Source organism: Cnephaeus nilssonii (assembly GCF_951640355.1).
Source record: "Cnephaeus nilssonii genome assembly, chromosome: 3".
In the NCBI taxonomy this organism is placed as follows: Eukaryota; Metazoa; Chordata; class Mammalia; order Chiroptera; family Vespertilionidae; genus Cnephaeus; species Cnephaeus nilssonii.
Window position 1 is genome coordinate 11591186 of NC_137074.1, and position 12473 is coordinate 11603658.

The 12473-nt window shown below is 44.6% G+C and overlaps 1 protein-coding gene across 6 annotated transcripts in view; it reads left to right on the plus strand.

Moving 5' to 3' along the window:
- Positions 1-335: 335 nt before the first annotated feature.
- APP (amyloid beta precursor protein) overlaps positions 336-12473 on the plus strand; it is a 223589-nt gene continuing 211451 nt past the window's right edge. For 3 of the 6 annotated variants that reach the window (XM_079766777.1, XM_079766778.1, XM_079766779.1), the window contains exon 1: positions 339-586. In XM_079766777.1, coding sequence (XP_079622903.1) covers positions 530-586 — 57 coding nt within the window. In that variant the 5' untranslated portion in view covers positions 339-529. Of the gene's footprint in view, positions 587-12473 lie in introns of all 6 variants that reach the window. The other 3 variants (XM_079766781.1, XM_079766782.1, XM_079766780.1) reach the window with 2 other exon arrangements.

The following is a 12473-nucleotide window of genomic DNA, read 5'->3' on the forward strand; positions in this document are numbered from 1 at the left end:
AGCAGCAGCCCTTCCACACGGCATCCGTGAGAGGCCTGCGGGTCGGATGAGTCAAGCTCACGGGAACGAGCAGGGAGCGCTCCCGACTTTTCGGGAGCCGAGACGTCCTCCATCTCCCCTTCCCCTGCTCCCGCACCGCCCCTCTCCGGCCCCAGACCCTCCCTCCTACTCCTCCCGGGTCCCAGGCGGCCGGGGGTGCGGGAGGAGCTGCGGGCGCCGCACCTGTGGGCGCCGGGGCGCGGGCCCCTCCCGGCCCGAGCGCGCAGCACCCCGGCGCCTCCGCTAGGGGTCTCTCTCGGGTGCCTCGCGGGGCGGGCCGGATCAGCTGACTCGCGGGGCTCTGAGCCCTGCAGCTCGGCTCCAGCTCCGTCAGTTTCCTCGGCAGCAGCGGGAGAGAGCACCCGGAGCAGCGCGATCGCAGGGCCCACCGGAGACGGCGTCGGCGGCGGCGGCAGCGGCACCGGCAAAGCAAGGGCGCGGCGGCTCGCACTCGCACAGCAGCGCACTCGGTGCCCAGCGCAGGGTCGCGATGCTGCCTGGTCTGGCACTGGTCCTACTGGCCGCCTGGACGGCTCGGGCGCTGGAGGTGGGTGCCGCCCTTCGGAATGGGGGGAGGGGGGACGGCGTGGAACCGGTCCTCCCCAAGTCTTTAATCCTGAGAAGCCGGGGGCAGTCGAGGGGACCCCGGTCCCCTCCGCGCCCAACGCCCCCGCTTGCGGTCGCGCTGCGCATCCTCGCCTCCGGCCCAGCCGGGTCCCGGGGACGCACGCTCCAGCCCGCGGAGAGGGAGCGGGGCGAAGCGTCTGGCTCCCGTGTGCGCGCCGCTCGGGGGCGAGGAGAGGAGGCGATCCTGAGCTCAGACCCTAACTCGGTCCCTGCCTCCCGGCCGCGGGCTGGGACCGGGGAAGGCGAGGGACGTGCAGATGGAGCACATGGGGTGAAACCGAAAACGCAGCGCCCCTGGATCCTGTCCCCAGATCGTAATCGCTGCCCTTCCCTTTCTCTCGGGCGCTGGGGAAGAGGAGTCGGGACGGCTCGGGAAGCCGCCTCCCTCCCCCGCTTCCCTTTGCCTTTTCCGCCCCGGTTCACCTTCCCTCCGCAGCCCCGCCGCCCCGCCACCGCGTCCCTGCCCGATCCCCTCTGCCTGCCTTCCCCTCCCCGGCTGCTCGCGGTGGCCTCCTAGGGCGACCCCTAGCAGGGTCGCGCACCGCCTTCCGCAGGCAAACTTTGTGCATTTCTGCGTCTCCCTTTTGTGTTAAGTTCGAGAGATGGGAGGGGTCGGAGACCCACGGCCACCTCGCACCTTCCCCCCCAAGCCTGGACGCCCTGGGCAATTCGCTCGCACCTTCAGCTTCTCCCCGGAGAGGGAGCAGGTCCCCGGGAACAAAAGCCGCGACACCCCGCCCTCGCCAGCCCGGGGCGCGGTAGCTGGAGCCGCGTTCGTCGGTGCGCCACTGAGGCTCCCGCCCGACTCCCTTCCCGGCGCTGCGCGTCCGTCCCGGCGGCCCGGTGGGGGGGCTGGGGCGCTGCTGGGGCCGCTGTGGCGGAGCCTCGGGGAGGGAGCCTCGGCTTCCCCCCCCCCCCCATCTCCTCGGTGACTTGCTAATTCTCTGCCGGGCTGGGAAGCCCTTGGGGGGGAAATCGGCGGAGAGCGGGGTGCGCGCTGGAAAGGGCAGTGGCGGGTGGTGCGGAGTCACGAGCTCTCCCCTCCTGGGCATCAAAGGAGGCGTTTGTCTGAGGAAGGCGCGGCCTCCTCCCTGGCAGCGCGGGGCACTCGTTGGGGGCACGGGCTGTTGGGGAGGGTCCCCCGAGTCTTTTTTTTTTTAGGGTACAGATAAAAGGATTGCATTGAGTGAAGATTAAGACCGAGAAGATGGCGCCTCTGCAGTGCAGCAAAGAAAAGCTGTGTGGAGGCTGCAGCCTGTGCAATCCACCCACCACTAGGTGTATAACAAGTCCTCCCCATTCATCCAACTCTCCAGCATGCAGCCACCACCGGTGCAAATGGACTATTTCCCTTTCTCTAAAGATGCTTAGAAGTTGTTTGCCTGACAGTCGGGGGCGGGGGGGGGGGGGGGGGAGGGGAGGGGGTAGAGGAGGTTGTATTTCCCATCGGTGGGTTCCCATTCCATGTTTTACCATTTGCAACCTTCCCGCCCCAATACCCCCTCATCCCTGCCCCTCCTGTTCCCTTACCTCGTGGTAATTTTCCAAAGAAGCTATTTCTGGACAAGTGTTTTTCTGTAATTTCACCGAGACTCTACAGACTATCACATCATTACACTATTTTAGTCCCCAATTTATGGGGTCATTGAACTTTTCCCCTTCTCTCTTTTACCTCCAAGTGGCTCAGGAACCCGCTTAGGGCTAGTTAAGACAAATATGGTTTTCCATATTTTAAAAAAAAATGCATTCAATTAAGGGAACTCTCATTTCTCCGATGACTTAAGTTTACTCCTACAATTATTTTTTTCTTGATTGTTTTACTACATATTAAAAAACACAAATTAAGTAAAATCATATCTTAACCTTTATATTTGAAGCTTTTGTCAAAAAAAATAAATATTTAACTTTTCCAAGCAAGTATTTTTTCCTGTATAAAAAGAGGCAGAAAATATGATTCAGTTTATTTTTTTTGGCCTTTTGAATGCTTTTTTTTTTTCTTTTTCTGCCATCGTTTTGGACATTTTCACTGGTTATTATAACCTCTTTCAAAGATTAGCCCATTTTGAAGCATTGGTGGAAGAGTGGGTAATTCACTCTAATGGGGTTTGAGGGGGACTTGACCCAGGTGTATCGGTGTCCACTGGGAAGATGTAATTATGACTTGCCTGTCTTTGTGGGAATAGAAAACAGGTCTGCTGGGGGGGGGGGGGTCCCTAAAAAAGAAACCAGTAAGGGTAGAGATAATGGAGCTCAGCTTTTGGTGGAAGCGTTATTACAATGGGTTGATGCTTTTGCCTGGCGTATCCATAGAGGATGAGTTTCAAAAGCCCAGACATTTATTTACTTATTTCCTTAAACTTGCTTCTCCTTAAAGTTGTATTTTCCTATATTAGGGGAGTTTAACCTACTCACAATTATCTGCTTTGATAGTGATGCTAATTCATAGACTGTAGAGAGCTATCCATATTGCGTACTGCCCTAACGGCAGACACCTACACACGGAATAGTGAAGCCAAGGTTTGATGGTGATCTATTAGGAGTTTCGTGCTAACCAGTGGTAACCAGCAGGGCACAAAAGCTTCTCTCTGGTCACCATTAACCAGCAGAGGCGCCTAATGGCAGTCGTGATGCTACTAGTACTCCAGAGAGACTGACAATCCCTGGTTCTGACCGAGGAAATGAAAAGGAACATGCAACTCAAATGATCACAAGGTTAAATAGGAATAGCCAATTGGAAAAAAAAGAAAAGAAAAAGAAAAACAACATGGTCCATTGCATAGTGGTTTGAAGGAAATCAGGTTAGGTCTATGGCTAAGGCTTTCTCCCTGTTGCTGAAGGATCTCCTATGTTATGTTACTGTTTGTGGCATGTGAGAGATTTCTTTACAGATATCTGTGTGAAGGTGAATGTTGCCAGTCATTCTAGAAATAAGTGTATCTGTTATGTGCCTTTTATGTGACCACTAAACCGCAGCTGAAGAAGTGTGATCAAATTCAGTAGAAATGTGCATCCTATTTGTGCAAATGTGACCTAGGTGGGGACAAGTATTTACCTTAAGAGACTTACAAAGCATTAGCATTAATATATTCTTTGATCTCTGCGTCATTATACCAGTTTGGGAACGCAAAGATTAAGCTTGTCAGTGTGTTTTAGTTGTAAAGCTTCAGGATGTAAGGTTTCGTTTGTACATACCTCAATACTTCCCACCCTCACTCCAGCTCCCAAGAAGTTTGTAGAGTAAATAAGACAGGCACATGATTCTAAAAGAAAATAGAAAGTGTTAAGTACCGGGAGGAAAGAACAGAGTAAGTGGGGTTCTGAGTGAAAGTGTTAAGTCTAAATATGTATATTTAAAGAATAAAGCAATAGGATGAGATAATCCTGGAGAATTTCCTAGTAGTTCATCTTCAGCCAGGTTTGTATGTGCGTCTGGGGAACGGAAGTTAGGTCATTTTACAGTATTTGTTTACGTGCCTCTCTACCTTTCTCCTCCCAGACAACACATACACTCACACACACATACTCACACTCACACACACATACACTCACACACACATACACACACAGTCACACTCACAGTTACACTCACACACACATACTCACACACCCTCACACACACACACATACCCTCACACACACATACTCACACTCACACACGCATACTCACACTCACACACACGTACTCACACTCACACACATACTCACACACACACGTACTCACACTCACACACATACTCACACTCACACACATACTCACACTCACACACACGTACTCACACTCACACACATACTCACACTCACACACGCATACTCACACTCACACACACATACTCACACTCACACACGCATACTCACACTCACACACACATACTCACACTCACACACATACTCACACTCACACACACGTACTCACACTCACACACATACTCACACTCACACACACGTACTCACACTCACACACATACTCACACTCACACACACGTACTCACACTCACACACACACAGTCACACACACACATAGTCACACTCACCTGGGAGGGGGAGGCTGGCCTTTGTCGTCTCCTTTCTTTCCCCTGTGCCTGGTTTAGAGCCAGCCAGGTGAAGATGAGGCTATTTTTAAAAATATATATATTTTTTTTTATTGATTTCAGAGAGGAAGGGAGAGGGAGAGAGAGAGAGAAACATCAACGATGAGAGAGAATCATTGATCGGCTGCCTCCTGCACGCCCCCCACTGGGGACCGAGCTCACGACCCTGGGCATGTGCCCCTGACTGGAATCATCTGAAGATACTGCGATGAACAAAGCAGTCTTTTCCTTCACGAAGCTTCCAGTCTAGTGGGGAAGACAGACTAGCAGAAATCATTCTACTTGTAAATGTATGCTCATGAACCGTGACAGATGCTGAGACGGAGAGAAAAGGCGCAGGGAACATTCTGGAGAGGAGTGGAGAATTGAGGGTGGAAGGTAGTGGGCGGAAAGCAGGATCAGAGAGCTCTGTGTAGCATTGACTCAGGGAGGGCATGACAAAAAACACGGCTCACTGGGCAGCAAGGAGGAAGGTGGAGAAAATACACTGTTTCATTTGTGTGTTTTTGGTGTTTGTTGGTGGTTTTCTACCTCTCTGTGTCTTACTTAACTGAAATGGTTCCTTCTCATAGTGGGGTCCCAGATGCAAATGTGTGGAGTGGGGTTGATGCTAAACCCCATCTTCTGCAAACCCTTGGGAAGGCTGTCACCCTGTGTCGCCCAGCCAGTGTACAGATACCCTGAGTGGCTGGGGAATGAGGAGGGGGGGCAAGTGGAGGAAGCTAAGGTGAAGGAATGCACACCCCCCTGAGCAAGTAGCAAGTTTAAGAAATACAATGTCTATTACTTAATTTTTATTTTGTAGAAAGAAAAGCAAACAGGACCTAAACCCTCCAACTGAATTTGCAAATGGAAACGGTAGTGAGGAGGAACATGTTATGTAACTATTTCTTAAGTATCCCGGTTTAACATGGATAGTTTAGGAAATAACCATTTTGGTGAGGACAGTGGTGTTTTTCTTTAAAAGAAATATTCGGTGAATTTTCCTCTTGAGATTAATTCTGATGAATAAATATGCTTTACTGGTACCTGTTTAAATGTAGAATTCCACCAAAAAAACACCAAAAAACTGGATTATCATGACCGCTCTAGGATTAAAACAAATTCATTTAAAAAAAAAAGTCTGGACATGTGCATCAATTATAGTTTTATGAAAATGTGATGCTTGACAGATACAGAGGATTCAGGTTCACCTGTGTGAAATCTTAGCTTTACAAAAGGAAGCTAAGAGGCCATTTTATTTCGATTTCGTTTGTGTGGCTACATTTTAAAAAACACATGCAATACAGATTTAGCCTGAACTTTGCTAGGATTACAGTGTTTTCTGAAGGAAGGTAGTGGTTGAAATGGGGAAGAGGAGAGGTTTCCACAAGCCCAGGCCTATGGAAAGCGTGGAATTGTTCCCACATTCGTCATGTTGATTTCATTGCCAGTGAGATGTCTGAGTCTGAGGTTCTCACATGTCCAGGGAAGGTAGCGTCCACACTGACCAAAACCCTGGACTGGGGCAAGATTGCTTTGGTTTAATTAAATCTTGGCCTCTGTGCCTTTTGAGCTGTTGACTGTGGGCTAGCTCTGTGCCTCAGTTTTTTCCCTGTAAAATGGGTATAATAATCCTTATGGTTGTTGAGGATAATTGAGTTAATACATATGTAAAGTACTTGAAACAGGATATGAATTGGTATGTATGTAATACGATGGCATCTATACACTATAATGATGGTGATGTAAAATGGATATACTTAAGTTTCACACATAGTTGAAAGTTTAAAAAGACCTACATGATTTTTCTCTTATTGACCAGTGCACTTAACAACCAGCTAAGACTATTACAGGAAATTGGCAGTTGGTTCTCTATAAGAACAAATGAATTTGATTTAAATTAAAAAGTGACATACCACAGCCCTAGTTGGTTTTTCCAGTGGTTAAGAGTGTCGGCCTATAGACTGAAGGGTCCCAGGTTCGATTCTGGTCAAGGGCACATACCTCGGTTGCAGGCTTGATCTCCAGCCCCCGTTGGGACATGTTCAGGAGGCGACCAATCTGTGTGTCTTTCTCACTTAAATGTTTCTCTGTCACATAGATGTTTCTCTCTCTCTGTCTCTCCCCTTCCCTTCCCCCGCTGTCTTAAAAAAATCAATGGAAAAAAATATCCTCCTTGGGTGAGGATTAACAAAAAAAATAAATAGCTAAAACTAGAAAATAAATAAATAGAAAGACACACCACATATAAAATTTTTAGAGTACATGTTGTAAAATTTTAAGTCCTTATGTATATTTTATATGTCAGTTGACTTTTTGTAATACATGAAAGTAATTCGTGCTCACTGTAAAATTTTAACTGCACATAAATGTGGAAAAAGCATAGAGTTTTTACACAAATGGAAAAGACCCATTTTAAATGTGTGCATACCGGCAACTTGCCACACACGCGTGTCTTAATATTTCTGGCTCAATTATTAACTGAGCTATTAGTTGACTGTCAGCTGTGTGCAAGGAGCTCTGAACAAGCGTGGTTTAGTTTTCAGCAAAACCTTTTCCAGAAAAGTGAATAAACAAGTTTTGTCAATCTGGGCAAAAGTGGAAGATTTCCTATGCCAGCAAAATAATTTTGGTCTTGGCATGGAAGCTTGAAATGATCTGCACGAGAGGAGGAGGAACCCAAAGAGCAGACTGCTTGAGAATGCAGCACTTTTGTAAGAAATCCCTTTTTCCAAATAAAAGAAAGGCTACCACTAGTCAGATGATGGCTAGCACATCTGTATGCTGATTTCACATGTTATAGTGAAATCAGCATACATTTGCTCATTATAAAAGACGAGATTTTCAATCTCCATGTCAAAATTAGGCTAAGGCTATTTGAGAGGACAGGAAATCGGTAATTAAAGTATGCGACTTTAATTGAAGAATTAATAAGCAAAGTCCCAAGGAATCGATGTGGGCTTTTGTTACACCAGTGATCCCTGTCCTGCTCAACCAAAGCAAGTGGGTTCAAGTGGAGGCTGGCATTATCGCCGCCATGTTTGGAATGAACATCCTGCCCAGAGCAGATACAGGGAGGAATGAATGAGATGGCATCACAACCACATATATATATGGGTCATTGAGTAGAGATAAGGAAAACGCAGGATAAATATGTCAGAAAAGGGAAAAGAACAGTAAGCTTGTTTTGTAGATGAACAAAATCTAGAATTCTGAAGGTCTAATGGACCCAAAACAGTGTGTGTGTCTCTTCATTTCCACATGGTCTTTAACTTTTTAATAGAGACCCGTTGCATGAAGAGATTCGTGCAATAGGCCTTCCTTCCCTTGGCTTCCAGCACCCGTTTTCCTCCGGCACCTGGGACCCAGGCCTTCGCTCCGGCCAGAGTCTGTCTTCTTCGTCTTTGCTGCAGACTCAGGCCAGAGTCTGCCATCTTCATCTTTGCTGCAGACTCCGGCCAGAGTTTGCCATCTTCGCTGCAGACTAGTCTTGTCTTCGCTGCGGCACTCCTCTCCTGTAGATCCCTTTGCTCCCCCCCCCCTGCCCTCCCTCTCATAGCAGGTGTCCTGCCCCACCTGGCCACTCCACACCTGGAGCAGCTGGGCGGCCGCCATTTTTTGCCTTCTAATTTGCATACTCACTCTGATTGGCTGTGGGCGTAGTGAGGTACGGTCAATTTACATGTTTGTCTATTATTAGGTAAGATTTTTTTCTTCCCAAGTTCAGATGAGTTTTAGCTGAGACATTTGATTGAGCAATAAAAGTTATTTTTTTTTCGGTGATTTATTTTGTTGATGTCAAACAGTTCTTTGCCTAATTCTCTTCCTTACAGAATCTGATAATTTGTCCTATGCTCTCAATTCACATCCAAGAAACCCACATCTTCATTAAAAAATGTAAGGCATCCTAAAAACTGATAACTTACTTTTCAGCCTTTAAGGAATCTTATGGGAATGAGTGATCTGCTATATTAAGAAAAGTCATTTGTGTTAAGTGAAGAAATGTATTATTACTCTTGTTGCTTTGTTAAATTTCAAAGCTTTCATGACTGTAATATAGTTTGACTCTGTGGAGACATTTCACTGGAAGGAAAACAAGAGGTTTAATCCCACCCGTGAGCCAGATTTGTGTACTTTAGACCTGACCGCTTATCCTCAGTTACCACAAACTCACTTGTTTAGTTTTTCATCTCTGCACATGCTTAGTTACAATAAAATTAATGAGGCAACATTATTTTTATTTTTAAGTAAAAATAAAGTAGTATTGAGGCTTAATCCCAAAAGAACTTTTTTATATCTGTTCTTCCTATTGGATTAATTTTCCAAAGCATAGTTATTGTTTTTATAAGTAACCAGTTATTTTGTAATGGAATTAATAGGCTCATATGATAAAGATAGATGTGCACTATTTCTTAACCATATTTATTGATTTTTCATCTTTCAAAAATAATCTGCATTTACTTTGAAGGTTGAGCCTTTAAAACTGATGTAGTTATTTTTTAAATCTTAGTTTAACTTTTCAGAGACTAATATTAAAACCTATCATATGAAAAGTGGTACTTGAGAGCAAATATTCCCAATACTGATGCTCTTCATTGCTTACTATGTTTTGTTTAAATCAAATATACAGTTTCTCCATGGCAGTATATTGGTTTGAAGAAAGAAGTGATTTCACTTAAGAAGCTCCCATAAAAACTTGCAAATATGCAGACTAATCATTCTAAGAATAATTTATTCACAGATACATATTAAATGAATTAGCAATTAAAAATGAAAATCGAGTTTCTGTAGATAAATTACTAGGTTATTTTTATACTCAGAAAAACCTAGATTTTTATGGGCACACCCAGTAAAGGAAATTGACTCCTTCATTTTACAAATATATTATCTAAGGCTCCCTGCTCTTATGGGAGCTTACAGTATAGTAAGGGGCAGACCAAATAAAGAGGAAGTAGTGGGGGACTTGGAAAATACTAGGGGGTATGCTATGTGGAAGTCGGTTGTGATATTTCATGTGGTATTATCAGGAAAGGTCTCGGATCTGGTCGCCACCCAAATGTAAACTTAGAGATCTAAGAGAAGAGAACTGTATATTAGTGAGGGACAGAGGCTCAACTTTGGACTGGTTAAATATTAAAAACAAAAATGGTGAGGAAGAGAAGTTAATATTGATTGCGATCACAAACTGTTTCCTCTAATTGGTTTTATCACTTACCACAATGCCTTACATTTACTAAATTTTTTATAAAGTGTTTTCAGTGAGTACTCTAGCCATTTCACATTGTGGTGAAAAATAATTATATGCTTGATTCTTGAAAGTTGAGTTTACTTCTCTTAAATAAGATTTATTTCTCAGCCTTTATTCTAGGACAGTTTACTGTGAAAAGGTTTCATAAATGCTGTCAATAACTTAATAATGACCAGTTATTTTGCTGCAACTCTTTACTTCAGAAGTTGGTCCAGCAAAGAAATGCCTCATTCTTGAAATATGTCAGTCCTCTAATTGGTTGAGACACTTTCAGTTGAGGATTCCAAGAAATGATTTTGTTTGAGTAAATTGTGGATAGTGGATTTTAGAGAGGAAATGTTGTGTATTGGACTCAAACCGAATGGTCATTAAAATGAAAATTTCTTTACCATTGTCATTTTTTTTTTTTTTTTAGTTTGCTGCTTTTTTGCCATTTTTACAGCTAAAACTTACTTTTTACTTTAGTGTGAACCAGGATCAAAATTGGTCCTTTAAGAAAAAAATGGGAATTTTGTTACTTCTATTTTCTAAAAGAATTGTACTTTTCAAGTTCAAAGGTTTGCTATATGCTATTAACTTGACAGGCATTGAAAATCTAATCAAGGTCATTATGCTTAGCCTTGTATCTTCCTAGTGTTTTCTCAGGTTTGTTTTGATGTTTTGCATTGTGTCAAATCCTCTTACACCACAGAATCCAGAAAATTTAAATCCAATAAAAAGTAAGTCAGTTTTAAAAATCCTATAGTTGTTGGCTGATAGTGTGTTTGAATGTGAAGGCCGTTGACATGTTGCGATTAGTTTGAGGAATTGCCAAGGGCTCTGCTTTCAAGAGTACATTTGCGACAAAACTGCAGTTTGGGGATCGTTGCATACTTGCTCAGTCAAGTATGAGAGCAGGAAGTCCTCTGAGGGTCCCCATGTGGCTCGATGGCTACAGCGAAGTATAAGCAAAGGCTGCTGGACAGAGATGTCATGTCGACAGTGCATGTCCCGGGAACGAGCGATTTATCAGCATGGCCATTGGAGACATCCAGGACAAAGAGTGAGTTCGGCGGCAGGGAGAGCATACTTAAGATAGGATGCAGACTTATCTCGTTCCCAGGCAGTTCCTTTCCTTGACTATATTTGTCATTTGACCATGTCACTTCACTTTTTGTGAGCTGGACTCAAAGGTCAAATTTGTGTCATTGCAGATTTCCTGGGTCTTGTGGTAAGGACACAGATGGGAAGTATTGTTTTTGTTGGGAGTATTCTTGTGTGTATGTTATTAGTTGTAGTTACTGAATTCATAAATAGCCAATAAAGCAATGAGGGGGAAAATGTTAGTGTTAAGTTGTTGTTTTTTTCCTGCAGAAAAAAAGGCACTGGTTGAAAACAGCATTCTCAGGGTTTATTACAATGTGTTCATTTATTTATACTTTTAAAAAAAAAACACCTGACACATGACCTCATTGCTTGTTTGCTCTTTCATTTCAGAGTGGAACACATAAACATAAACCCAAGCCCATAGATCGATTTATTCTGTTAGCAGACGAGGGGAAGGTGTAGTGAAGGATGTTGAATTGGATGTTTGAATTATGTATTTCTCTGTTGTGTCTCTACTCCAAGATTTGTCAGGGCACTTGTGATTGACTTTCTGTGATACTGACACTGTTTTAGAGTTGTGGGTTTTTAAGGAAGTTTATCTGGGCAACATTGGTTAATAATATTATATAAACTTCAGGTATACAGCTTTAAAATACAACCTCTGTATACTCCATTGTGTGTAGTGTATTATTATTAACTTACCTCGTTGTATTTGTCTCCCCCTTATCTTGAATTTTTAAAAACCTCACTTATTTTATGGACATGTACTGGATGCTTTCTGTGTTTCCGTTACAGGAACCCTGGTATGTAGGTAGGGCTGTGAGTACATGGAGAAGTAACTCAGTTTGTGCCTTGAAGGATTTTGTAGATTGGTGGGGAGAAAAAGAGATGCAGAAATAATTAGGCACAGTGTGCCAAAGGCTACAATGGAAGAATGTACAAGTCTTCATAGAGAACGCGGGCAGCCAAGGATGGCAGCCTCTGGTTTCCAAGGATGAGTGGAGGTCAACTGGGGCATGGTAGGGCTTCCAGACAGAAGGAACAGTGAGAGTATAGACTGAGATTCGAAATGGGAAGTTATGAAAATGTGGGTGGCAGAGATGGGATGGACTGTGGGGGATTCAGAGCTTTGAATGTCTTGATGAGTTTGAGTTTCATTTTCTCAGCAATGGCGTACTAGTAAATGTTCCCACAGTGGGGGTAGCCGTTGATGACAGTGGTTCAGGCAGTTAGGTTTAGGAGCCTTTGGAGAGGTTCTCAATGCCTGCTCAATCTCACTAGCAGGATGGTACTACCTAGCTGCAAGGGAGGCTGGTACACGTGGCCTATTAGCTGGGAACACTGCCATCAGAAGTACATTCCAGGTTCTCTTCTGAAGGATAAAGGAGAGGGGAGATGTTAGG